At 41.3% G+C, this 27496-nt stretch overlaps 1 protein-coding gene and 1 long non-coding RNA gene across 3 annotated transcripts; one reads left to right on the top strand and one right to left on the bottom strand.

Moving 5' to 3' along the window:
- Positions 1–16: 16 nt before the first annotated feature.
- Positions 17–3998, top strand: LOC109384309 (uncharacterized). Its single transcript, XR_002124379.1, has 2 exons — positions 17–592; positions 1149–3998. It is a non-coding gene; the product is annotated as an uncharacterized LOC109384309 (long non-coding RNA).
- MAJIN (membrane anchored junction protein) lies at positions 2109–27496 on the bottom strand. Of its 2 annotated transcripts, none has more exons than XM_019645570.1 (8): positions 27402–27496; positions 18763–18879; positions 13681–13726; positions 9064–9155; positions 7759–7822; positions 4004–4076; positions 2795–2912; positions 2109–2197 (listed from the first exon to the last, which is right to left on the bottom strand). In XM_019645570.1, exons 2-8 carry the CDS (start codon positions 18861–18863, stop codon positions 2152–2154), a joined length of 540 nt encoding a protein of 179 aa, XP_019501115.1. In that variant the 5' UTR covers positions 18864–18879; positions 27402–27496; the 3' UTR covers positions 2109–2151. The 2 variants fall into 2 exon arrangements, with proteins under 2 accessions (XP_019501115.1, XP_019501114.1); XM_019645569.1 differs by lacking the exons at positions 2109–2197; positions 2795–2912; positions 7759–7822; positions 27402–27496 and adding exons at positions 9454–9485; positions 10329–10454; positions 10633–10708; positions 19909–19956 and having other exon boundaries at positions 3944–4076.

The raw sequence follows: 27496 nt of genomic DNA, 5'->3' as shown, positions 1-27496 counted from the left end.
CACCTGGGAGATCCAGCTCTTCTCTGAGGTGTGATCCTTGGGGAGCAGATTCTGCTGCTTTCTACTTCCCTCTGTCCAAGAGCTGCCCAATGTCCAGGGCTGGGGGAAGTGAGGGGGGGAGAAAAGCCCAGGGACTGGTGGAGAGGGCAGCTTGTGTGCAGTTGCAGAGAGAGGGTTCAAGACTGGGCTGAGGTGTGGCTACTTAGGTTCTCTTTTCTGTGTGGCCTTGGGCAGGACACTCCTGTTTAGGGCCTCACCACCCCAACCTTAAAACTATTAAATTCAGCCCTGTCTGTCTCCTTCACCCACTGCAGAGGAAAGGGTCGGGGAGGAGATTCTTAAGGACAACGGAAATGACGCCAGTGGCAGTCTCCTGAGATGTGCTTGGTGACAGCGGCCAGAAGAAACGGGGTGGGGTGGGGGGCTCTAAGTCCATTTCAGAGCTTCGCTTTCACTTCTCATCCTGGGGGTCAGCTATAGGGTGGGGCTCCCCCTAGTTCCTGGAACAACTCCGACCTGATTCCTGGAAAAGCCTGAAGCTGTTACCCAGCAAATCCCATCGTTTAGTCCAGAGCTGGCTCTGGTTTTACAGGTGAGACAAGTAAGGCTCAGAGAAGGAATGTTACTAAAGATCCCAGGTTAGTTAATGTCAGGGCTGATTTGGAACCCAAATCTGCTCTCCATGTGTGGTGCTAAATTGCATTTAGCACAAGAAGGTGAAGTTGGAAAAAGACCCCTAGTCAGCAGTAGCCGCAGGGGCTGGGGCAGGGTGGAGATTAGAAGGAAGCCTGTGGTGACTTGGCCCCCACACCCCAGAGCCACGGTCTCACTGAACCTGCTCAGAAAGGCAGAGCCAGCTGCACAGACAGCCAGAGCTGGAAGGCACTTGAGAGCTCCTCAAATCCTACCCCTTCAATTTCCAGATGAGAAAATAAGCACCAGAGAGAAGAGCGACTTTGCCAAGGCTTCACTACACGCTAGTCAGAGTCAGACGGTGCTTAGTTCTCCAGGTTCCGGAGCTGTGCCTTCCAGCAGCTTCATAAAGCCGGCCATGTTGGGGACAGCGTGGCAAAGGCTGTAAACGCACTTGTTTCTAGTCCTCCAGTCCTGACACCCAATGGCTTCCCCTTTTGCCCTCCTTCCCTCAGGTCCTCGCCCTTCCACAGCAACCCACCCCTTCTCTTCTCCCCACCCAAGATAAAGGCAGCAAAACAAGGGGTCTCAGCAGTCCAGTCCCAACTCTCCCACTCATCAGGGGAAGCGTCCAGCGTCTGGCAGATAAATCAGCTGTTTGAAGACTAGAGGTGACAAGGGCTCGTTATCTCACAAGGCGATCCATTCTAATACTAAACATCTCTAAGCTGAAATGAGTTTCTGTCAGTTCCTATCTATTATTTTGATCCTCTGTGGCCATACAAGTTTAATCTGACCTGGATCAGCCCTTGCGTTACATGAAGACAGAGCTCGGGTGCCCTGGTCTTCTCCAGGGGCCCCAACCTGGACTGACTTCTCAGTAATTCGATAAACTTACCTGCATTACTGTCAAAAGCCAGAGGGAGGTGGGTAGGAAGCACAGACCTACTGCCAGGCTGCACTTTGGGGTCAAACTGGGTGAATTGGGGAGAGATGATTTTTTGAGGGTCGGCCGGCTTTGGGACAGTGAGTCTTGTAAGACCTCATTCCCTAACCTTACAGCTTAAAGGGGACTTTAAGGTTTGAGGTCAGGTACAGAACCCGCCCCCAACCCAAAGCAATAACCAGGTAGACCCAGGGGGGTTTTCAGGCATTGCTCCCCTGTATCTTGAGGGAAGAATTTGCTCTCTCATTCTACTTCACTACATCCAGTCAATAACTCTTCATAAAAAATTTATTGTCATTAGGATCCTAAGTGCTGGAGATGAAAGTCCTAAACTGAACCTCAGAGCATTACAATTTTCAGACTAGAGCATTTTAGAAAGTCCCATTCTTTTCTTAGTGTTTTAAATTGAAAAAAAAATTCTATTATAAAGGGGCGAAAGACAGGACAAAATCACAAGAGGGCTCAAGGAGTTTGGGGCCCTCATTCCTCATGACTGGCATGTCATAAGCAGAGGCTAGAGTGGGAGGAGTCACTGTGAGACAACACTCTTCCCACCACTGCTTTTGGAAGGCTCACTGGCTGCTCCTTCTGAATAAATACCGAAACGGGAAGAGAGAGCTGCAGGGAAGAAAGCAGAGCAGGTTGAGATTCTAGAGGTCCCCTTCCCTTCTCCCAGGTCCCATTAGTGCTCCATTAGCTAGGGCATTTTTGCTCTGGGGAACCACCGAATGAAAATTCAAGTCTGGAAGAGCAGTTGAAAAGGTACCCAAATTAGATTATATTCAGGCAGGGGGAGGGGATACAGACAACCGCAATGGGATGGCTGAGCTCTAGATAGATAAAGGGATTTGTTAAGTGTCCTCTGCAAAAAGGACTCTGAAGACACAGCCTAGATTCAGAGGGGAGAATGGAAGCATTTTGGTAACCAATCATCTGAATGGCCCAAGTACAATAAGAATAGTCTATCCAAGCAGCATTTATGGAACCAGGTCCAATGCTGGGCACATTGGGTGGATGGGTTGTGTAAAAATAAACACAGTTTTTGTTAAATTCACAGTTAAGGCCCTTGTGCTCAATCTCATTTCCATCTCTATCTGGGACAAAATAGAGAGTATGCAGGTAATCTGCTTTCTTTTCTAATCTAACTTCCCTGAGAGACTCAATGAGGCAGACTTGAGCTATTTCACCTGGGTCACAGAGAGAAGTCTGTCCTACCTTAGAAAGCCAAAGAAGCCCCTGGTTCCCAGCTCTGTGGGTCCTTTAGGTGGAGGTGGACTGTTCTGCTGCAGTGGAGGGATAACCTGCCCTGCTAGGCTGTCCTCCCACTTAGAATCTGCAAGGAAAACACTCAGGCAGGGAAAGGTGTTAGTCCGTGGGCTACTGTCACGTGAGCACCCAAGGACACCCAAGCATGAGCCAAGGGCAGCCTCACACCAGGGGTTTTTGAAGCCAGGTGAATTGTTTGTTCTGACCTTCCCAGTTTCACCTCAGCTCAGTAAGATGCTATTCTGACCTTGGAATGTTTCAAAATCAGGCCCCGGAGATTTTTGCACTACTCAAGTCCCAGCCACCCACCACGGCTGGTGTCTTCACACGGAATGACGACTTGTTGAAGAGCTCACTCGCCTACACCCCTGCATCTGTGATAGCTGCAGGCCACGCTGAATCCCCACGCTGCTGCGTAAAAGATCGGCAAGTTGGAAGGGCAACACCTCGATGTGCATTTCCAGCCTTTGCCCAGCATCCACGCACTTTCGCTACTAACACTAACGCCCCGAAGGGAAGAGAAGAGACTGCTTCCCAGAGATTGTCCTCCAGCAAGAGAGAAAAGTGAAACACATCCCTCCCAACTTTTCTGTAAAACTATCACTCCACATGGAACTGTTCTGAAACAGTGAGAATATCGGCTCCACTATCAGAAGCTGGGGAAGGGCATGCATTGCCTCCCTTCACTCCTCTTGGGAGCGAGTGGGGGTGGGGGTGGTGTTGCCTTATGGCTAATTTCCATCAACCAGTCCCCACTGTATTCCAACACCTGCTGTACCTTCATACTCCTACACACACAACCCCCAGGATGGTGCAGCTGTGCCATGACCATGAAAATAAGGGCGATAACAGACATGATTCCGCCGGGTCTCAGCGTTCTGAGACACTCTCTCGTGACCTCATTAGGTCAGGGGTTGGTGTGGGGGTGGTGGTCAAGGATGAAGCTGTAAGGTGACAGGGCGGTATGTGGCTTCTAGTACTCAAGGGCAGGCCCCCAGGCCGGAGGATGGCCAACAGGCACCTCCATGGGAGTGAGGCACATCACCCACTGAGTGAGCATGCCCAGGCTCAGAGCTCCGTGCTGCCCTGCTCATCAGAGAACTAACAGCGATAGGGTGGTTACTGAAGGAGAATAAATACGAATTTCCCAGAACCTACCCTGTTCCTGGACATCAGTGATATCAAACGCTGGGGGCTCCTCACATTCCTGCTGGGTTTTTCTTTCCCCGTTCTGTTAAAAAAAAAAGGACCAAGAAAGTTTTAAACTTCACTCCTATACAGCTTGGGGGTCTGAATGCTATTTGCTGGTGAACTTTCACATCAGCGCTGTGGCCTGGCTTCTGACTGCCCAGGCAGGTTCTAGGTTTCCTTATATATGGCTGTCCTTTTCCCATGTCAGCTTCCTAAGCACTGTCCTAACATTGTAAGATTGAAGAGCTGAGAACAAATCAAGCTGGGTTTAATTTACCATTCCATATTACCGAGTGCCAACTACTAATAAGGACAGAATGTTGAGTTTCAGAAGTCAGGAGGACCTTAACTTTACAGTGGAGAAATGTATAATCTGTGTGGTAATGCTGACATATAGACTATTATAAGGCAGTGTATGAGACTACCCCACGAGTCTAGATAGGGTGCTGTGGTGGATGGGGACACGAATAGAGCAGGTGGCGGTTAGTCAAGGAAGACATCACACAGGAGGTACTAACTGAATGGAGCCTTGATGGATACATGGGATTTTGTCATAATGGGGGTGAGGAGATGGTCAGAGAGAGCAAGGCATTCCAGACAGGGACATGATGCACAGAAGTACGGTGCCATCAACAGATAAGTATGATCAGTGTGGCTAGAGCTGGGGCAGTGGAAACATGTTCACTGCATAAGCAGTCAGCACACTGCAACGCAATCTTATGATTTCTCCCTGTGCTATCCCTTTATAGAACTTCCTTTTTACTTTGAAGGGGATATCCTACAACCCGGTTCCAAACCCACATTTCCAGTAGACTCCTTGATAGTCAGAAACATGGTTCAAATATTGTCTCTGGGAATCTCTGCCAACTGGCCACTCCCCTCACCAGGGCAGAAGCTGAGGGCACGACTAACCAGCAGTGCTGGGGAACAACTTGAGCCATTTTGCTGGTGAAAAATTCTATAACAAGGGGCTGAAGACTGTCAAGGGGGGTCTTGGAGGCAAAGGCATGGCAAGCCCCTAGGGAAGGTAGGACATAGCCCCCATCCTAAGCATAAGCTGTTATTTCTGTGATACACTTTTCTACAAACTATCAAATTTTAGACCACATAGACAGCCACCTAAGTCATATTCCTATAAAAGTGACAGGGAATCCTGGGAAGGAAGGAGACCATCTCTTATCTCTTGTAGACAGGGCAGAGGTGGAATTTAGAGTTCTCAGCTCTGACTTCTAACTTGAGAGAATGATTCTTACAAATTTAATGAAACTATGGTTTGGGGCTTAAATCATGCTGCACTGGCCCTAATGAAAGGATCTAGTAAGGCTGGTAGTGGGAACCAGAAGGGCAAAGGCCCTAGGGCAGAGGTAAAGCCTACCTCTGAACCAGGGGAAATTCTCCTCACAAAATAGTTTAGCTTTTGTGCTCTCCTGAAATCTCAAGAGAGGCCTTCTCAGGCAAACGTCATAAGAGAGGAAAAACATAGCCTGAAATATGGCTGAGGGTGCCATCTGGGACATCCAACAGGACAGAATATCCTGAAAACTGGACACAAGATTGTCCTCTGTATGTTCAGGACCAGATCTGTTTAGAAGTGCAGTTCAAGCAGAGGTGGCAAAAACCCCCCACAAAAACCCCAAAGCTATGCGCATGGCAGTCTGTTTTAATTCCGGACCATTCATCTACTCTAACCCAATTTTTATCCTTTCAAAGTCTGGATATAGGTCTGGGACCTGTGGTCACAAAGGGAATTGGTCAGCTCTTCCTTCCCATTCTCCCCAAAACACCTTTAAGGGAACAGAGACCTTATTCAGATATATGCTGTATTCTTCTAAACTTTCCCCACATAGGCTCCCGATATGTTCAGACGTGCATAATCCACACTGACTGTGATTCGACATCCTAAATTCCCCCAAAGGGGAGAGAAAATATTAAGCATTGGACCATAGGAACAAAAACAATTTTTCCAGCTCAAGTGACTTACACTGAGACTCATTGTGATCACTTTAATTTAGGAGAAATCCTCTCTTCTGGGAACAGGGTCTACACTGGAGACCGTCTTTGGGCTTTGAGTCAAAATCAATAAACATGTTCCATTTTTTTTTCCTCAGAGTTTTTTCTAAAACCAGTATCAGGTTGAAAAGGTAATTATGTTGAGCAAGAAACTGTGAGTACTGTTCTTGAGGGAGATGATTTGTCAAACTAAGAATAGGAAGGTACAGAGGGTAGAGAGTGAAGGATATGTTCCTTTAACAGTAATTATCTTAGTTGTATAAAGCGTCTTTGTTCTCACATACTCCTCGTGTACTTTTTCATTTCTTCTTCTTCCCTCTCTAAAGGATGGGAATAGAGAAGAGGGCAGCCAACTGCCTAAAATCACTCTGCAGGCCAGCTGGCTATGGCACAAGGGGGCCCTACAGCCTGCACCTGCCCACACAGGCAGAAGTCTAAGTCCCAAAGGTTCACCCTTCCTCCAACAAAGCGATAAGCTCCTAGAAAGAAGCCAGATTTTACATGTTTGGGTGCACCTTTGCACCTAACACAATGCCTTGTAAACAGGAGACAGAATAATCATTTAGGAATGAAAATCGTTTCACTTTTCTATTTAAAAATGTTTTAGGGAATTTCTGTAATCCTAAAGGCAGCCTTAAGGCCTTTCATGATCCAGCCAATGCTGACTTCTCTGTAACATTTCTCAGCACTATCCTCTAAACTCCAGGTACACTGGTGTGCAGTCACCAAAAGCACTGTACTCGCTCCTCTTGGCCTTAATACTTTGAGCTTCTCTGAGCTACTATAGGAACCCTCCCTCACATCCACCTGGTCTGAGTGAGGTTCTCCTTTGCGGTTCCTTTGTACCTGGTGCTGCCTTTATTCCCACACATAGCACATCTATCAGTAGTGGTCTGCCTAGCTTTATACTGTTGGCGTTTCTAGGAGAGAGCATGATATCCCTAGTACTTGGCACACAGTATAACAGACTCAGTAAAAGTTTATTGGATGGAGGCTTATGTAAATGTTTGCTCGATAGCTGGTCATGTTATGGGTCCTGGGAAGGTGAGGGAGGTGAGTTGTGAATGTTTGGATACTTAAGGTCAGAGCTGCTTCAGAGAGATAGAAGAAAAAAGTATAACAACAGCTATTTCAAGAAAGGAGAAAAAGAAAAGGGCATCATTTTAGAGGTTACTATGGAAAAGAAGCCCTGAAATAGAGGAGTAGCAGATATATGAATATCTCAATGGGGAATAGACCTTACAAATGAAATCAAGTATTATTGGGGTCAGCCCATCACTGCTCTAAATGAAGTTTTCTTGCCGGTATCCTGAGCTGATACATGCATAGCTAGTCTGTAAAAACTAGATGTTCCTAGACTCAGACCCCAATGTAGATGAAGTCAAAAAGGTTTTTAAAGAAAAAATTCTACATTGGATCCCCCCTCAATTCAACAGACCCATTTTCTTATCTCAACTGCAGAGTACAAGCAGCAGCTTTTTAAGCCGAGAAGACCTTTTAACAAAAGGATTCATCGATGTGTGTAGTATTATGCAGCCACTTTGGGGACAGGTTGTAGCAAGGGTGGAATGGTTGAATGTTGTTCTGCAGATGGTGAAACCTGAGAATGAGTTCAGTCAGTTAAGTCTGTACTTAGGACCAAGGTGTGCTGGTAACAGGAATCCTGACTTGTAACAGCTTGAACGGCCAAGAGCCTCCATTTTGGTGCTTACCCTCGCAGTTTCCATAGGGGGCTTCTTTTTGCTGGGGCTTTGGCTGAAAGTCCCCATCTTGGCCCTGTGGTGGGGGAAAAAAGCCCAGGAAATGTTACTGGCAGTAGCAACATCACCACATTCAAGCAAATGGGGCTTAAATGAATATTTCAGCAGGTCGGCTATTTTTATACCACTCCTGGCCTGCAGAATAAATTGTGTGGCCAAATTCTCTTTGGGTGCTGCTTTAATTCACAGTAGAATCCCAATTGGAGACATTTAGGGATCTAGGGGTTGAGAAAGGGAAAATGTGATTGACAGCAGGTCTCAGATTTTGAAATACTTGATCGTGCATCAAAACCCAGAGAAAGGGGAGATATGAAGCTTCATCTCCATGGAAAACTCGGTCAAGTGGAACCGAGCAAAACTTCACACCTCCAAGTACCCTCATACCGACCCTGGATTGAAAAGGGGTTTCCTAGCTTTTTGCCAACATGTGCATTTGGAGGGTGGAGGGGTCACCTCCCTCGTGGTCTACCCTCACTGCTCCTGTATGCCTCGAGGCCCACACAGTCCCAGGAAAAGAATAGCTACTCTCTGGGAACCTGAACTGAAAGCACTTTGGGCTGGGGAGCAAATAAACCACACCTTGGATTATTCCAGCAGTCCTCTCTGGGTGCTAATAAGGACTGAATTGCCTTACTGACTCATTCTGTCCCTGACAGATAGTCAAAAGCAGAAAATAAGTAGCCTCTGCAATAGCAACTTCAACATGTTAGGGATGTGATCAACATTCCCCTAATATTGCCATACCTCACCCAATAACTGATACATACTCTCTCATAGACATTTATATTTTAGACTGGACTACCTTTTAAGGTAGAGTTCTAAAAGCTTACTGCTCACTAGGTGAAATAGAATTACACTTCATTTGTTCTTACTCTCTTGAGGGTTTCTCTATGTTCTTGTATAATATTCTGGGACTTCTTCAGTCTTGTGCCTTCTGACTGTGTTTTCTGGTAGTACAACCATTAGGAAGTACTCATTGAATATGTATTAGATGCAATTGTACAGATCTGATTACATTTCCTCTCAGCTTTAGTCTTGATGAACAGAAGAATCCTGCTTTACTGAGGAAGGGACTGTTCAAATTACATTGCAAATATCAACTTGCTTCCTTCCTTTAGTCCACCCACTGGAATAAGCAGGTACCAATGAAGCCCTGGGAGAGGAAGTGACTTGCCCAAAGACAAGATCAACCAGCAGCAATGGCTGGCAAAGCCTAATTAGGATGCAGGATTTACACTCTCTCCCAACACCACTGACCTGTCCAGCTCCAACCTGCTGGGGCAGTTGGGCACTTCCGTATGTTTTCGTTTCCTCATCATGGCTTCTGCAGCTTTCCTCTTAGCTAGGACCTTCAGAGAGGAATGAGATGCCTGTGACTCCCCCTTTTCCAGAGTAGCTCACAGTGAACCCTCCATCTTTAAGTTGCCAAAGGCAACTTTACCAGCTTTGCACATAAGGGTAGACATTCTGTTAAAGATAGTCTCAGAAATCTAGCCAAGGGGAGAAAGATGGTCTCATGTATACAATTCTGATTGGACCTGGGCAGCAACCAAGGGACAAAGTAAAAGGAAGACACTAGAGCAGGACTTTTGGACAACATGAAGTAAAAAAGGCAATTTTCATTTTATATAGAAAAGACAAACTTACCAACCCAAGAGGACTGTTGCTTGTTGGTTTCCCTACGATAGGAAATTTAAATGTCATAATGAATCAAGACTGTTTCACCTGGATTTCTGGCTACCATTTACTTCTCAGAACTAGTCCTAGACAAAACCTCCATGTATGTCCTTCTACCTTCTACCTAGTACCACTTTCCTTAGAACTAGAGTCTTCCACCCCTATTTTAGAACTATTGTCATCTACAAGCTGAAAATTCAGGGTTTGATTCACATTATATTCTAACAATATGCCACTTAAAAGGGGGTCCCTACTATGAAACAAAAAAGGTGGAACTTCAGGCATCAGCAGTTAATTGGGGAGATACTGTAAGGCAAGGCCTTTGCACCCTTTTTCAAATCAAACTGAGGCATCTACTTGTCCCTCTATGGGTAAAAATAGTGATGGCCCTTAGAGATTAAATATTGGGAGACATCACTTTAAGATACCACTAAGGTGAAAGTCACTGAACACTCTAAAATGGAAGAAGTATTTATATACTAGGTCTCTTTCACTCAGTGATTACTCTAAGTCAGACTTTGTACTGCCCATATACCAGTATTAGTATCTTTAATCCTTTTAACAACTCAACAAGATAGGTACTATTATTCTTCACCATTTCACAAAGGTGGTACAGAAAGATTAAGAAATTTATCTCAGGTCACACAGCTATTAAGTGGCAAAGCTACCAGGATTTGAACCAGGCAATCTGACTTGGAACACTTGCTCCTGACTTCTACACTGTGTGGTATTGGGGGCCAGTCTGGCTGACCATTTTGCCACATTCAGCTTGTACTGCTAACCCATGGACATTCAACCTTCCCCTTTCTCTTCACCACCACCCACACTTCCATCAATCTGCTTACCAGGTGACAGTTGTTCATGAAACCATTTCATCTCCACATATAGAGTAAAAACAAATGGATAGGGGACCAAGACAATTTCCCCATGTTTGAATTTCAGGTGGGATACTCTCTCCCATTTGCTTTTATCTGGAACATGGAGCTAAGGAGTGAGAAAAGAAGTCAGTATGAATCCCTGATACTATTTTAGGAATAAGACTTTTTCGCCTTTCCCTGACCTACCCTCCAAACTGCCTATGGATTTGCTGCTTCCATTTGAATCTACAATGTGAGTTGTAGTTTATTCCTATCCAGAAATGAAGGATACAAGGAAATACAATAAAGTGTTTTGTAGTAAATGGCTGCAGATTGTCCAAGTTTCCCAAGATCACACGAATAGAATCCTGAAAAAAAATATTTGAAATGACTTTAATCGTGTCTGGTCTCAGCCAATCTTTCCATTTATACTTGTCACTGCTCTTCACATATCCCATATGTTATTAAAGCTGAACTACTTGCTGTTCCCTGAATATGCCTTCTGCTTCTCCATTTCTATGCTTTTGTATAGTCTGTTCCCTCTGCCTGAAATGCCCGTTCTACTCATCAGCATATGTGCAAATCCTATCTATCCTTTAATGTACAGTTCAAAAGCCATTTCCTCCAGAAATTTTCCCCTGATTCTCCAGTTGTAATTAATTGTTAGTCTCAGACTTCATAGTAGTTAGCCTTGGGCCTTTACTATATTTCATGTACATGTTTTATTTTCCTTACATAGAAATCTCCTTAAGGTAGAACATATACCTGATTTATTTTAGCATCCCTTCCATGATGCCTACCATAGTGGATGATGCATAACAGGTCTCCAATAAACATTTATTAAATGAATGAGAATACTGGTATTTACTGATAGTTATTTTGCCTTTGCTTAAGTCAAACCTTTTCTTCTACTCTTTTTATACATCTTAGTTGGTTAATCTCTAATTAACTTATGCTTATTAGTGTACACTAATTAAACAATTTGGTATCATAAAAAGACTACTGGATTTCTATGGGAAAAATTTGAATTTCATTCCTAGCTTTGTCATTTCATCTTTCTAAATCTCATTTTCCTCATATTTGGACTCACAGAAGGCAGGAACTATGAGGTCTGACTATTAAGTTCGCGAACTCATCCTAGAAAAAGTGCTACATACCTCATTGCTGAATATCACTAGGGTCACTTTCGAAGTATTACCCTTGGGAAGCTATGCACTGATGCCAGCGCCTAGTCCACCCTTCAAAGCAATTTTGGAACTCTTTCTCTGTAATGGTTATCAGAGCTGTTGTTGTATTACCCTTGATGTCCTGAATGTCATCAAAATGTCTTCCTTTCAAAATTTCCTTTATCTTTAGGTAAAGAAAAAAGTCACTGGGGGTCAGATCAGGGGAGTAGAGGGGGTGTTCCAATACAGTTATTTGTTTACTGGCTCAAAACTCCCTCACAGACAGTGCCATGTGAGCTGGTGCATTGTTGTCATGCAAGGGCCATGTATTGTTGGTGAAAAGTTCAGGCTATCTAACTTTTTTACACAGCCTTTTCAGCACTTCCAAATAGTAAACTTGGTTAACTGTTTGGTACAAATTCATAATGAATAATCCCTCTGATATCAAAAAGGTTAGCAACATCATTGCAACAAGTTCATGAACTTAATTGTCAGACCTTGTATGTCTTGTTTATCTTTGTATTCTTTTTACTAGCACAGTATCTAGCTTATGATTTTAATAGCTAATATTTATTGAGTAATCACTATGGCAAGTATTATTTTGATACATATTAATTTAACACTCACAAAATACCTATGAAGTAGACATTTCTATTATCCCCATTTTACAGATGAGGAAAGTGAGACAAAGAGAGGTGAAGTCACTTATTCAAGGTTACATAGCTAATAATGGTGGAGTCAAGATATGAACCCAGGCAATGGGGTTCCAGAGGTTACACCCTTAACATTTAGGCTATATTACCTATAAATAAATGTTTCTAAACGACTAAAAGAGGATGATAACACCTGCCTTAAAACTAATGAGAGCAGGAGAAAGAGGACATCTAAAAAGTACTTTGAAAACTTTAATGATTATAAATACATATAAATGCTCTCTAGCTACCATTTATTGAGCTACTATATGGCAGGCATTGAACACATCTATTTCTAATCCTCACCACAATCCTGAAAACAGGCATTATTTATCAACCTCATGGACAGGTAATAAAACAGACTCTGAGAAGGTAGGTTTCTTGGCCAAATTCATACTGTGAAGGCCAAACTGGAATTCAAACCCAGTTTTGGCTGCCTCTAAAGTCTATGCACTCTCCACTTTACTATGCTGCCTTGTGCTTTTCTCTGCCCAAATTAACTGAAGCAAAGTGAAATAAATTCTGTTCTACTCAATTAAAATAAACAGAAAACTGTCATGATCCTATATTTCTATTTATAATGATGTCTTTCGGGTCCCGCAAGATCCTAACATATCTTTCAACACTTAGCCAAAGATTCACAGGTACATTTAGGGCTATGATTCAAATTTTTGGTTTCATAGAGTTTTGTGTTTATGTATTTAATTGTATTTGAATTCTTTGAAATGTGGCAGCATATGTCTTCATAAATCACAATACTCATAAATCACTGAGTTGTGAAGTCAGAAGACAATAAACTAGTTTAAAACTCTCATTTTACAAATGAGGCATTTAAGACCCAGAGTTACACACAGCTAATTAGTGGCTCAGCCAGGATTGGAATCCAGGGCTAGTCCCCAGAACTCTAACCCCTTGCCCAGTGCTTTTACCAATTTACAAAAATGTCCACCTGCTCAGTCTTCTTTCTGTGGGAAAACCTAAAGCTAGAGGAGCTGGATAGAAAAGGAATGAAAATGAAGTGGAAATAAAGCAATTGCAAATGTTTCCAATTAAAATGAAGACACAGCAGCCTTGTCTGTGTATTTACAGTTGAGTTTCCTGAACGTCAAGTACCAGGCAGTGGTTGGGATGATGATGTTTCCCAGAGCCCTGGAAGGCAGCAGTCCTCCCAGTCCTCCGGAAGCTTTCTCTATGCCAGCCGCCACAAGAGAGAGCTGCCCAGGGCTGGGAACTCTGGTAGAAACAAAATAACTCAGCCTCAAAGGTGCTGACACTTCAACTAGGAAAATTGAGAAAGAATACAGGCTTTAACTTCCCTGGAAAAACAGTAAAGTTTCTCTGCAGAGGAAATATGTCAGGGAGAAGCCAAGTAATCAAGTGGAGGCTGTGACTCAGGTGGCAAGAAATAATTAAAATCTGGATACGGGTGCATCCTTGGTTTAAAGGATCACTTTCCCAAAAGTTGTTAGCTTCTTTCCCTACCTCCAGCTCCTGGAAGATGACTTCCTTATTTTCAATATCTTCTCCTCTAGAAGGTAAATAGACAAGAGATAAGCCAAGAAGGAAAGCTCTGAGGAAAGTAGACTCTACAGTAGACAGTAGAGCAAAAATGACACTTCCACTGAGCTAAAGAAACATGACTAAATAACAATTATGTGTGCTGGCTGACACAGTGATCATAGGAGGAAGTGATCACCTAGGTGGTGTGGTCTGAGAATTGGTTCAAGGTTGTATACCAAAATACCTTCTCTACTCACTTGCCAAGACCTGAAATTCCCACTGTGAAAGTTAATAATTTGTTAGACCATTTGTACTCAAGTGTAGTCTGATGACCCCTAGAGGTCCCCACGACGCTTTCAAGGGCAAAACTATTGTCATAATAGAATACTAAAATACTATTTGCCTTTTTTACTGTGTTAACATTTGTAATTGTTAGTGCAAAAACAATGGTGGGCAAAATTGCTTGTGTCTTAGCACAAATCTAGCCAGTTGCGCTAAACCATACTAGCAGCTGAATAATCTTTACTGCCTCACAGAGGGGGAAAATCCAGTTTCATTTAGTATCCTTGAGGAAGCAGTAAAAAAAATAATAATAACTTGATAAAATTTCAACCCTTGAATGTATGTCTTTTTAATGTATTATGTGATAAAATGGGAAGTATGCATAAAGCACTTGTGCTGCTTACCAAAATATGATGGTTGTCTCTAGGAAAAAGATGTGTGCCACTGTTTAAGTTGCAAACTGAACTAGCTACTCTTTTCACGGAACAGTATTTTACTTGAATGATCAGCTGACACACAAACTATGGTTGTCATTCAGAGTTTGTAATGTGACATTTTCTCGAGAGTGAACAGTGAGCTTATCAATTCAAGTATTTGCTGTCAATTGACAATGACTAATAGTATTTGTTGTCAATAATAAATTTTGGGATTTTAAGCAAAATTTTGCATTTTGGAAAACTTCTGTCCACCACGGCTGACAGGTTCCAAATAACTTAAATACTTTTCTGATAAGACTGGTAGCGATATTAGCAAATATGCTTTTTTTAATATTGTTCTGGCATACCTTGTTTTATTGTGTTTTGCTTTATTGTGCTTCACGGATGTTGCCTTTTTTACAAATTAAAGCCAAAACTCTCCACCAGCAAAAAGATCGCAACTTGCTTTATTGTGAGACTCACTTTATTGTAATAGTCTGGAACTGAACCCGCAATATCTGAGGTATGCCTGTATAATGAAATGAGTCGACATTTGGACGATCTGCATGTCAGTGAACCAGTATTTTTCCAAACGACCAATGAAATGCATCATGTTACAAAACCATCCTAGGTAAAATTCATTCAAAGAAAAAGTTAAACTAATGGATTTTAATGTAGCAGAGTTTGAAAGTTCACCGATAAAATTTCAGATTCCACATTGCAGCTAACCTTTAAAAAACTACCACTTAATAAAAAACCCCAAACAACTACTACTTGTCAAATTTTGATGTAGGGTCAAAGAATATCCACAATGATCTGAGAAGGCTATTAATATATATTTCTACCTCTCCCAACTACAAATTTATGTGGGGCTAGATTTTTTCACTATAGCTCAACCAAAAAAATTCACAACAGGCTGAATGCAGAAGCAGATATAATAATCTAGCAGTCTTCTATTAAACCAGACATTAATGAGATTTGCAGAAATTGAAACAATCTCATTTTTTCTTTTGGAAAATATAGCTGTTTTTAATAAAAATGTGTTAACACTTAATGGATATTTTAAAATTAATACATTTTAAAATTGTGGTAAAATATAACCTAAAGTTTGCCATTTTAACCATTTTTAAGTATACGATTCAGTAGTATTAATTATATTCACAACCATGGTGTGCAACCATCACCACTTTCTTTTTCCAAAGCTTATTTCCCCAAACAGAAACCCTATACTCATTAAGCAGTAACTCCCCATTCTCCCCTCCACCCAGCTCCTACTTTCTGTCCTATGAGTTTTCCTATTCTAATATTTCATATAAGTGGAATCATACAATATTTGTCTGTTACTCATTTATTTCCTTAGCATAATGTTTTCAAAGTTCATCCATGTTGTACACGTATCAGAACTTCATTCCTTTTGCAACTTTTTACAGCTGAATAATATTCCATTGTATATATGGAGATACCACACATATAACCACATTTTATTTATCAATTCACCTACTGATGCACACTTGGGTTGTTTCCACCTCCTGGATATTGTGAATAATGCTGTTATGAACATTGCTGTACAGGCATCTGTTTGAGTTCCTGTTTTCAATTCTTCTGGGCATATATCTAGGAGTGAAATTGCTGGGTCATGTGGTAATTCTATACTTATCTTTTTGAGGAACTGCCCAATTGTTTTCCATAGTGGCTGCACCATGTTATATTCATTTGCACCAGCAATGTAAGAGGGTTATAATTTCACCACATCCTTGCCAACAACTGTCATTTTCCATTAAAAAAAAAATTGTAGCCATCCTAAGAGGTGTGAAATGCTATCTCATTGTGGTTTTGATTTGCATTTCCCTTGTGACTAATGATATTGAGTATCTTTTCATGTGCTTACTGACCACATGTATATATCTTCTTTGGAGAAATGTCTATTAAAGTACTTTGTCCACTTTTTAAAACTGGGTTGTTTATGTTTTTATTGTTGAGTTGTACTTCATATAGTCTGGATATTAAATTCTTATCAGATATATGATTTGCAAATATCTTCTCACATCTGTGGGTTGCCTTTTCACTCTGTTGATAGTGTCCTCTTGAGCAAAATTTAATAATTTTTAATAAATCCAATTTCTCTAATTTTTGTTGCTTGTGCTGTGGTGTTATATTTAATAAACCATTGTCAAATCCAAAGTCATGAAGATTTGCCCCTATGTTTTCTTCTAAGAGTTTTATAGTTTTAGCTCTTAAATTTAGGTCTTTGATCCATTTTTAGTTAATGTTTGTATATTGTGTAAAGTAAGGCTTTAACTTTATTCTTCTGCATGTGGATATCAAGTGTTCTCAGACTATTTGTTAAAGAAACTGTTCTTTCCCCTATTGAATGGTCTTTGCATTCTAATTAAAAATAAATTGACCATAGATGTGAGGGTTTATTTCTGGGCTCTCAATTCTATTCTATTGGCCTATATGTTTGTCCTTATGCCAGTACCACATTTTTTTTTTTTACAGTGAAAAACTTTTATATTTAGAATTAGCCAGCTGGACTCAGTTTAGATGATCCCAAATTTGTTGACAACATCCAAAGCATCATAGTCAGGAGGCAGGAAAACATATGCCTTCTTCTCTCCATCAGGCCTGATCAGGTTGTTGACCTGGGCCACGTCAACGTCACAGAGCTTCTTCACAGCCTGTTTGATCTGGAGCTTGTTGGCCTTGACATCCACATTAAATACAACTGTACTATTGTCTTCTACCTTCTTTATGGCTGACTCAGTAGTCAGGGGGTACTGGATAATGGCATAATGGTCAAGCTTGTTTCTCCTGGGGGGCGCTCTTCTGAGGATGTCTGGGCTGCCTTCAGAGCCACAGTGTCGTGGGAGGTCAGAAGATGGGTGACATGCGTATCTTTGTGTGTGTGTGTGTGTGTGTGTGTGTGTGTGTGTGGCTGTGAACGCCTTTCAGCACTGCTTTGCCTTCAAAGCCTTTGCTTTGGCTTGAACTTAGGAGGGGTAGGGGTTTCCTTCTTCACTTTCACTGCCATCTTCGTGAAAACACCACACTTTTTTATTACTTGTAGCTTTGCAGTAAATTTTTTAATTGGGAAGTGTGAGTCTTCCAACTTTGTTTTTTTTCACAATTGTTTTAGCTATTTGGGGTCCCTTGAAATTCTGTATGAATTTTAGGATGGGATTGTCCATTTCTGAAAAAGGCCAGTGGGATTTTGATAGGGATTGCACTGAATCTATAGATTGCTTTGAGTACTTAACAATATTAAGTCCTCCAATCCATGAACACGGGATGTCTTTCTATTTATTTGTGTTTTCCTTAATCTATTTCAGAAATTTTTTGTAGTTTTCAGTGTGCAAGTCTTACACCTCCTTTGTTAAATTTATTGCTAAGTATATTTTTCTTTTTTAATGCTACTGGAAATACAATTGTTTTAATTTTCTTTTCAGATTGTTTGTTGCTAGTGTATTCAAATACAACTGACTTTTGCATGTTGATTTTGTATCCTGCAACTTTGCTGAATTCATGGATCAGATGTAACAGTTTTTTGGTGTGGATTCTTTAGGGTTTTCTACATATAAGATCATGTTATCTGCAAATATAGTTTCACTTCTTCCTTTCTAATTTGTATGCCATTTTATTTCCTTTTTTGACTAAAACTCCATTACTGTGTTGACCAGAAATGGTTAACGTGGGCATCCTTGTCCTGTTTCTAGTCTTAAGGGAAAACCTTTAAGTTTTTCACCATTTGAGTATGATGTTGGCTGTGGGTTTTTTATAGATAGCCTTTATTGTGTTGAGGAAATTCCCTTCTATCCCTACTTTATTTAGTATTTTTATCATGAAAGGGTGCTGGATTTGGGCAAATGCTTTTTCTGCATCAATTGAGATGATCATGTGATTTTTTTTCCAACCTTCTTTCTATTAATGTGGTGTATTACTGTGATTATCTTTTGTATGTCGAACCATCCTTGCATTCTGGAGTAAATTCCAGGAATGTAAACCATGCTAATCTTCTGTTTACATTTAATGATATGTCATTTTAAATTAATAAGTATGTTATTTTAATTTCTGTATAAATATTGACAGGTATAACCCACGTAATAAAAAACTTAGGATACGCAATAATTTTAAGAGTGCAAAGGGATCGTGAGATAACAAATTTTGAGAGTCATTGCCCCAAAGGTATGCCATCACTAATTAAGAAACTTATGTGAATAATAATATATGGAATATAAAATACCAGGGAAAGGAAGTCCTATAAGGTGCTACTTCAGCCAGTCTCATGAGGCTGAGGCAGAGAAGGGATGACTGTGGGAATGCAGTAACCTGTGTTTGCAAAGGCTACCCCTCTTAGCTTTAAAATTACCTGATGCTGTTGCCATATCTGATTTTGAATTTATACACATTGGATCCTGCATGAAAAAACCTCGTCTCTGGAAATGGGTAGGTGAAGGATTTTAAACTCATTGCTCCCAAAGACAGCCTATATAAAGTAGAAATATTACAGAATTATTAAAAAGTTAAAGATGGGGCCAGCCAAGTGGCGTGTTGGTTAAGAGCTGGCTTGGGATGCNACCTGGAGCTGGGCTGCCGTGAGTCGCCGGTGACAGCGTAGGCTGCAGCCCCTGCTGCAGTGGGTTGCCATGGGCTACTATGTGTAGCCAGGAGCCAGCGTGAGCGTCCAGCAGCCGCTGTGAGCGGCCGTCCAGAAGCCAGCGACTGATCTGCCTCGCCCGGGAAGAGCGCAATGACGGTGCCAAGTTGGGCCAGTGAAGCAACTTCCTCCACAACTAGACTGAAGAACAAAAGGATAGAAACTTGTCTGTTCCCCTTCCTCCAATTCCCCAATAAAAATCTTAAAAAAAAAAAAGTTAAAGATGGCTCCTTAGGTATGGGAAAGAGAGCCTGCCCAATCTGTAGCATCTCTTCATGAGTAAAATGTCCAACACTCAGTACCACTGCCTATGTTTCAGGCTCAGTTTTGATATTAATCACCTCGACCATTCTTCTACCTGCATGGGGAGGATATATGCTATTTTGGAATGATCCCTATACTTGAAAAGACCTGAATGAGTACTGTCATTTACCTTACAACCTTGTGCAAATCACTTCTATTCCATGAAGCTAATGATACTAACATCTGATTAATCACAGGGTTTTTGTTAGGATTAAATATCTCTCTGGATATCTCTTGAATCTATTCTCTTCTCTTGTCCCCACTTTTCCTATAAACTAGACCAATGTGAACAGGGCTCAAGTCAAATAATGAAACAATCCAAAGGATACACCAATAAGTGGCACAGTTAGGAAGACCTTTGCTATTAATTTTAGATGAAGTTAAGGATGAACACACCTCCTTGCCACAGTCAATGCAGCAAATAATTATGTACACTAATGTTTCCCAATAGTGCCGAGCAATGCCATATCTTCCCGACCTCTCAATCACTCATCTTCACTACTTGTGAAGACTGCCCTGTGCCACAAAAGTGCCAACTATCCTCCTAGCATTTACTAGTTTTAGTTTTCCTATTCCAGAATCTCTTTCCACATAAGTTCCTCTCTGCGGGAAACTCAAGAAAGGGGAGAGATGGAAAAACAAGAATGGCATGTCTCTTCTTCTTCAATAGGGCATTTTGTATGTGCTCAGAGATAAGAATCAAGCACACTGTGATTTTCTAAGTCACTACAATTTTTCTGTGCCTCTTTTTCTTTGTAGAGATACTAAACCCTACACTTTCTGTCCATATGAAGATATGGAAGCTTAAATAATAAATAATGAGAGTAAGAGGTCCATACTTCCTGAGTATCAAAGCTACCTTTATACAATGCAAGGTATTGATTTCAGAGGCAGCTGAGGTGAGAAAGACAGAACAGGCACAAAGTAAGAACAATTTAGGTTTGAATCTCAGCTCCAAAGTTCCTACTTAATTTCTCTATTTATACAGTAATAACAACTAACATTTTTTTTCATGCCCTATTATCTCAATCCTCACAACAAGCCTATGAGATTAGTCTAAATTTGATAGATGAGGAAACTGAGGCACTGACAAACGAAATAACCTTCCCATAGCTTTGAATATTGAAAACATTATTTGATCAAATATTGAAAAAATATTTGATAAATCCAGACTTAATGCTCTTAACCACTTTTCCACTCTGCTTCCTGGGGTTATTAGGAGGAAAAAAACAAAATAATGAATATAAAATCACTTTGTAAGTACCAAAATATCATATACACATAAGGACTATTTTCATTATTCTTTTTTCTATTACCCCGATACCATTTCTACTCAGCAGGGTAAACTCTTATATGGTGGAGTCAGAGATCTACGTGCCCAAAAATGAAATTTCCCACAATTTCCAAAGTTCATGCCTGGGGCTGCCAGTAAAGAGATATCCCAGTGTCTGATCTCAGCTGCTTGGGATTAGAATGACAGGAGGTTGGAGCCAGAGCCCAGGAGACTATTTAGGCTAGAACTGCATAAAAAGTGAAAAGAAACAGTTGGTGCCAACTGCAAAGTTACCAGAGGGGAAGTACTGTTCATATCCTGAGAAAAATCTTGCCGATTCCCCATGCCCAAGGCATACCAGGAACTCAGTCTAGATTTGATGGTGTTTTGGGTGCTAGATGACTTTTCTAAGTAGACAAGGAGTCCACCTGGTGAGACTTAGGTTGCTGCCACAAAAATTTAGCTCTCAATTATTCAGAGGGCTCTTCTAAAATGCAGTCATCTCTCCCCATAGACTGAGGGCTGGGGACATCGTAGCAAAGGAAATTAAGGACATGTGCTGGAAATGACAATCCAGAGAGGAAACTTCATGTGCTGTGCTACATCTGGCTTTCTGAAAGAAGTCAAAACAGCCCTCTTCTAGCTAGGGCCTGTTCCTGTTAATTGTTGGCTGCCAGCTTCAGAAACAAACACCACACACTAATTACCTCATTTGAAAATAAAGATTAGACAGAATAATCCAAAGCAACCACACAGTAGTAGTGGTTCAAAGATTTCACAAGGTTATTTTCCAATATGAGTACTGCAGTCATTGTGACACTAAGCATCATATGTCCCTATAACTATTACTAAGTTGATGGGATATTGCAGATGAAGGGTCAGACTCTCAACCCATTTTTAGGCAATCACAAAACATGATGGCTTTAAAACAAAAGAAAAAAAGTTATAGGCCATATGGGATAGTGGGAAAGACAAAAGATTTGGAATTAGAAGACCAAGGCTTGAGTCCTAGCTCTGTCTCTTATTAGTCATTAGACCATGAACAGGTCACTTAGCCTCTTCATTTCTGTTTCTATATCTATGAATGGAGATCCCACCTACCCCTGGAATTGTTGTGAGCATTAACAGATAATGCTATAAACAGCACTTCATAAACTCTACAGTGTTTTATAAACATCAGCTGTTTTGATAGATTTGAAGGGTTTCTCTCTTAATGCTTTGCTAGAAAAGCAAATTCAAGAGAGGAAAACTGATAGCTTTAATATTCGTGCACAATCTGACAAATCCCAATCAATAATCTTTCCTTGAAAATCCTGAGTAATTAAGACTTAAATGACACATTAGCACTGATGTTAGAAAGATTTTTCAAGGCTTTAGTAATTTGTTTCACATAAAGAAACATCTGGGTCAGTGCACAGAACCTGAAGCAGGGCTGAATGCTACATGAGGATAATGACATTGACTACTGAAGTCGAAGGAGATGATAATAAGGACCCACTGTCACTAAATACATCTGGTGATAGTTGATGGGGAAATCCCCCCCAGTGTTAAAGAATAAAAGAGTTTCCATAAGCATTTACTCAAAATATTTACTTATAAGAACATGACAGGCTCTGTGACCAGTAACGAATGTGGGCAACAAAATAGGGAAATCCCACTGATGCTATGAATCCAACATCCAAGTTTTAGAAATGAAATTAAGGACAGATGACCAGCTCCTCCTTCTACCTTGAAAAGTCCTTGGCTGGTCTCAGAGGTTTACCTGCCTTTGCTGAAGCAGATTCAGATTCTGAAAGTCTGTATTTCCAACTAGAGATCTGTGGTTGCCTATAGCTAGAAGTATCCTTTGTTTCAGGGGGGACAAGAGAGAAGTGACCTCACCAAAGAAGAAAGTAACTTCCACAAGGTCACATAACTCAGTATGGAACCAGGTTTAGACACCCAAAGATTATTGATTCCTTTGGCCCATACATTTTATATTATAATACATCACCCAGTTTTATTAAACTGTAACAGAAATCAAAAGGTCACTCTCATGACTCTGGATGACTCAAGGCAAACTCAGGCATCAAACCAAAACAAAGGCATCAAACCAAAATGTGAGATTTTCCGATTAAAGGTTCTTAGAATTATATCTTGGAGTCTAAAGGGTTATATTCATATTTGTCTTCAAGCTCTATTTTCAAAAGAACTATTCTCAAGTTTCCTCACCTTGCAGGGTGATTAGGATGGTTAATGAAATAATGCACGTATAATTGCTTATTGTAGGGCTCTAAATGTAGGTTACTCAATAAAGAACAGCCTTTCTAAAAACAAAGTGTTAAAATACGGGCCAGGAAGAGGCTAGTCTAAGACTACATGCTTATTGATGTAATTCTCTTTCTCATTAGGTTTCTTCCTACTCTTTCTGGTAAGACACAATCTTTAAAATGTCACTGGCATTTGTTCAGGAATAGATCTGCCCTTGGAACTGTGTCAGATTTTGTTTTCTTTTGTTTGGGAGGAGAAGAGTAACTAAACCTCCTCACAGAGAGGTAGGAAGATGCTCTAAAATGAAATCAAAAGACCTTAGTAGACAACTCCACAGACCCAGAAAGGTGTTTAAGTCAACCTCTTAAGTTACTCTTTGCATCGAAGTGACTCTTCCACTTCCATCTTAACCATCCTAAAAGCTAATGGAGAAACTACCTTTTGTTATAGGTCCAGGACTGTGCTCCTTACTATGGAAAAGTAATAACAGTCTCCTCTCACCATCCTGCCCAGTAGTTGTGGCTTGTTACATGATGAACTTATTAGCATTCACATTACATTGAATTCACTGCAGCACTCTAAAAATCCCACCAAGCCCAGGAATCCAAAAAGCACTTGGATATAAAACTGTAAACAATGAGGGACATTTTATTTTTTTGGTTACACCATTGGGTGAATTGCCCTGAAGCAGTACATGTAAGGAAGAAAATTTTAAAAACCAAAAAACATCAGTAGTTTCAGAAGGGCAAATGGTGGAAGAATATCCTTAGCTAGAGAAAAAGAAACATCTTTTACAATTTTGAACTATAAACTCTGAGTCCTTGATGTACATATCTCAAGGGTCTTAGTGATAGAAGACAGAAATAGGATAGGATAAAGTGTGAAAAGAAGGCTTCTAAAATATACAGCTTTATTCTTGGCATGAAACAATGGCAGATTCTGAAGAAATTAAGTTAATAAGAAAACTAAAGTACTTTATATATATAAGGAGAGCAAATTTCATACAGGAAATTTGAAATATTTTACTAACTTTAATCCAGTTCTGATAAGATATTGGGTAGAAAAGAATTATAATCATGAAGTTTACAAAAAGATATACCTGACTCAAGGAGATCATCTAATTTGGCCAAGGTCACACATCAAGGGCAAGACTAAAAAATAAAAACTCAGATGTATTGCTAAAGCAAGAAAGTCCAGCTGAATAAAGGATGTCAAGAACGTAGTTACCTTATAAACTGGCCTAGACTCAATATTAGCCTCAATTATTTTTATTTTACCACCTAAGCATAGCTCTGAAATAACAGAATCAGGCATTAACACTAAAAAACATAAAACTTTGTACTTTGAAAGAACATCAAACCATAGGGATCTGAGAGTAAATCGGCCTTAGCAAAAAAAAAAAAATCTCATATTTATAAAGCACTTTCAGTTTATACAATGCTTTCCTATCCCTATCTTACAAGACTCAAAAATGTTTATTGAAGTAGGGAGGGCAGATTCAGCTCACTTACACTCCATGCTAACTGCTCTAATTTTTATCTGATTTGATTCTCTCAAAATTGTGTTAATTCAACATACATTCATTCAGTTCACAAATATTTGCATGTCTACTAGGTTCCAGAAACTAAGTGCTGGAAATAAAATGGGGAAGAATAAAAACTTGTTCCCTGCCTGCAAAGAGTTTCCAAATAATTTTAAGTCCAACTGCTACAAAAAAAAAAAAAAGAAAGAAAAGATAGGGTGATATGGGACATGTTATAGAGAATCCTAACCTAGAAAGTCAGGAAAGCCCATTCTAAGTAAGTGACTCCTATCTGAAAGATGAGTATGAGTTAGGGAGGCACAAATGGAGAATGGGTACAGGAAACAGCAGATGCAAGAGTCCTCAGTTGGGAGCAGCATGGCCATTTCCAAAGAGAGAAGTATAGTAACCTGGAATATAGTATGCAATAAGGACAGTTCTACAAAATAAGACTACAAGTGAGTCAGTCAACACACATTTGATAGCCTACTATGCATCAGGCACTGTTCTGAACACTCACAGAGTGGGTAAAAAAAGAGACATGATTCCGTCTTTAAGGGAGTACACTTTAGGAGATGTGGAGAGCAACAATAAACATATAAATAAGTGTAATTTGAAGTACACCAAGTACTATGAAGAAAATAAAATAGGGTTTTGTAGTAGTGCCTGGGAGGCTGCTTTAACAAGTGTGGCTAGCAAAGGCCTTTCGGAAGAGATCACAACCAAGTAGAGGCCTTAAAGAAAAGTGAAACAACCACGCAAAGTCAAGGGGAAAAGTATTCCAAGCAGAAAAAAACCCCAAAAAACCCCAGCAAGCACAGATGCCCTGTGATGGGTGGATTAATGGACAAAAAGATCAGTGTGACTAGAACATAGAGAATGAGGACAAGAATAGAGAGGGATGAAGTCAGAGAGCTAGGCAGGAGCCAGATCACATAAGGCCTGCAGGCCATTGTAAAGAGTTCAGGTTTTATGCTAAAGATTTTAATTTTTTTTTTTTTTTTTTTTTTTTTTTTTTTTTTTTTTTTTTTTNCTGCTCAGCTCGGGCTAGACTCGAACCGCTGTTGCTCAGAGCTCAAACTCTTGAGCGAGCTCTTAACCAACTGAGCCACTCGGCCGGCCCTTATGCTAAAGATTTTATAGAGAGTAAAATTATTTATACTTTAGGAATATGACTGGCTGCTGAGAAGATGAACTGTTAAGAAGGCAAGAGTAAAAACAGAAAGACCAGTTAGGAAAATTTTATAGTAGTGTAGGAGAAAGATGCTGATTTGGACTTTGGGGTCTTAGTAGTTAGTGAATAGTTGGATTTGGGGTGTATTTTAGACTGATGGACTAGATGTGGGAATCAAGGATGTTGCTAGACTGAAGACTTTGCTGTTAGGTGGATATTGGTACACACCCTTTACTGAAATGGGTAAGGATGCTAGGGAAAGAGGTTTGTGGAGAAAAATCAATAGTTCTGTTTTGGTTAAGTCTGACAGGCCTATTAGGCATCCTAGTGGATATGCCAAGGGGGTGGTATCCTATTGTGCAAGGTATAAAAATCAGGATGGAAATATAAATTTGAGTCATCAGTGTTTAGATTGCATTTGAAGCTATTGGAACAGGTAAGACCATGTAGGGAGACAACATAGAGAAGGGATGACGACCTTCCTTATAGGCCAGGTTATGGATGATGGAGTCTATCCTAAGAGCAATAGGGAAGCACTGAAAGGCATAATTAAAAAAATGACACCACCACATAGCTGTGAGTTAGGGGGGGAAAAAAATCCCTCTGGTTGTAATGTAGGAAATAACCCAGGACAAGAGCAAATGAAAGAGCACCAGCTAGGAGACTCCTGTGATTCCAGGCAGAAGCTGATAGTAGTCTGGTCTACAGCGATGAAAGTGGAGATGAAGAAATGTGGACTAGGAAGATGTCTACTCATGATTCGGTGACTTGATAGGGTGACGGACAGACAAGGACGATTCCTAGTTGCTTGAAATAGGCTAAAAGACAAAGGTGCCACTTAATAGGAGCCTTGGAGGGGAAGATGTTGAGTCCTTATTTGGACATGCTCCATTTGGAGGTGCCCATGCCACGAGATACCCAGGGTCTAGGTAGACTGTTGGATACGGTGGTAGGTCTACTGTCTCCAGGCATGCGGATGAAGACACTGAAGTTACAAAAGCCAAGGGTGTACAGAAAAGGATACCTGCTGGAACCTTTCTGTCCACATTTCCAGAGGCCAAGATCCAAGGCCCCGAGGGGCTGAGCAGATACCTCACTGAGCGCCATGACTCAAATACTTAACTTCCTATGTTCAAACAGGCATTTGAAAGCCAGAAACGCATTCCAATCATTGAGACATGATGTGACAAGAAGCGCTTCGACGGAAGTCTTGCTTTATTGGCAACTGCTAAGCCTGGGTTCTGAGAGGGTGGCTATAGATCGGCATGCACACTTTTGTTACGAAAAGAGGTTTTTGTTGTTGTTGTTGTGGTTTTGAAAGAGGGTGGGGTGTGGGGAGCCCGGGGCCTGAGAAGACTGGAGCGCTGCCAGAGAGGCAGCCTTCTGCGCTGGGTGTGGCATGGCATAAAGACCGGTCCCTGAAGTCGAGTGGACAGACGGGCGGACGACGTTGTCCGCCTCCGTGCTGCTTGTGGAAGGGGGTCCGTACCCGGCTCGGCACAGACCCGGCGCTTGGCAGAGGCCCAGACCTCTTTGCCCTCCCTGCCCACCCCGGCTCGCCCTCCATCCTGCGCAGCTGCAACCTGAGCACCAGGCTGCCGCCTCGACCAGGAAGCCCTGAGGTAGGCAAAGCCAGGCGCTCCCTCAGGTGTCCTGGGCGTCCGAAGGGGCCTGGGACTATGAAAGTTACGTCAGGGGACAGCTGTGGCACCGTGGGACCAGGCCGGAAATCACCGGGGGCGGGGGGGGCGCGGGGGAAGCAATGAAAAGCCAACCTCACAGGAGCACCAGGCCGCAGGGGGCCGTTACCTCACACCCAAGAACCTCACAGCTTCAGTCAGACTCTTTTTCACACACTAAGGGTTCTTCGCGCCTCATAAAAGTGGCCTCGTCAGGAATACCGACTAAGGAACGCTCTCTGAAA

Source organism: Hipposideros armiger, unplaced genomic scaffold (genome assembly GCF_001890085.2).
Source record: "Hipposideros armiger isolate ML-2016 unplaced genomic scaffold, ASM189008v1 scaffold_93, whole genome shotgun sequence".
NCBI lineage: Eukaryota > Metazoa > Chordata > Mammalia > Chiroptera > Hipposideridae > Hipposideros > Hipposideros armiger.
The sequence above is the reverse complement of the archived record's forward strand: the minus strand, read 5'-3'. Positions and strand labels throughout refer to the sequence as shown.

What these genes read in the sequence shown, in the direction of transcription:
- MAJIN (XM_019645569.1), bottom strand. Translation starts at nt 18,863, where the DNA reads ATGAGTTTAAAATCCTTCACCTACCCATTTCCAGAGACGAGGTTTTTT. An exon ending in AGATATGGCAACAGCATCAG is followed by an intron (nt 13,727 to 18,762) that starts GTAATTTTAAAG and finishes TTTACCTTCTAG; the next exon opens with AGGAGAAGATATTGAAAATA. An exon ending in GCAACAGTCCTCTTGGGTTG is followed by an intron (nt 9,156 to 9,453) that starts GTAAGTTTGTCT and finishes TCCTCTCTGAAG; the next exon opens with GTCCTAGCTAAGAGGAAAGC.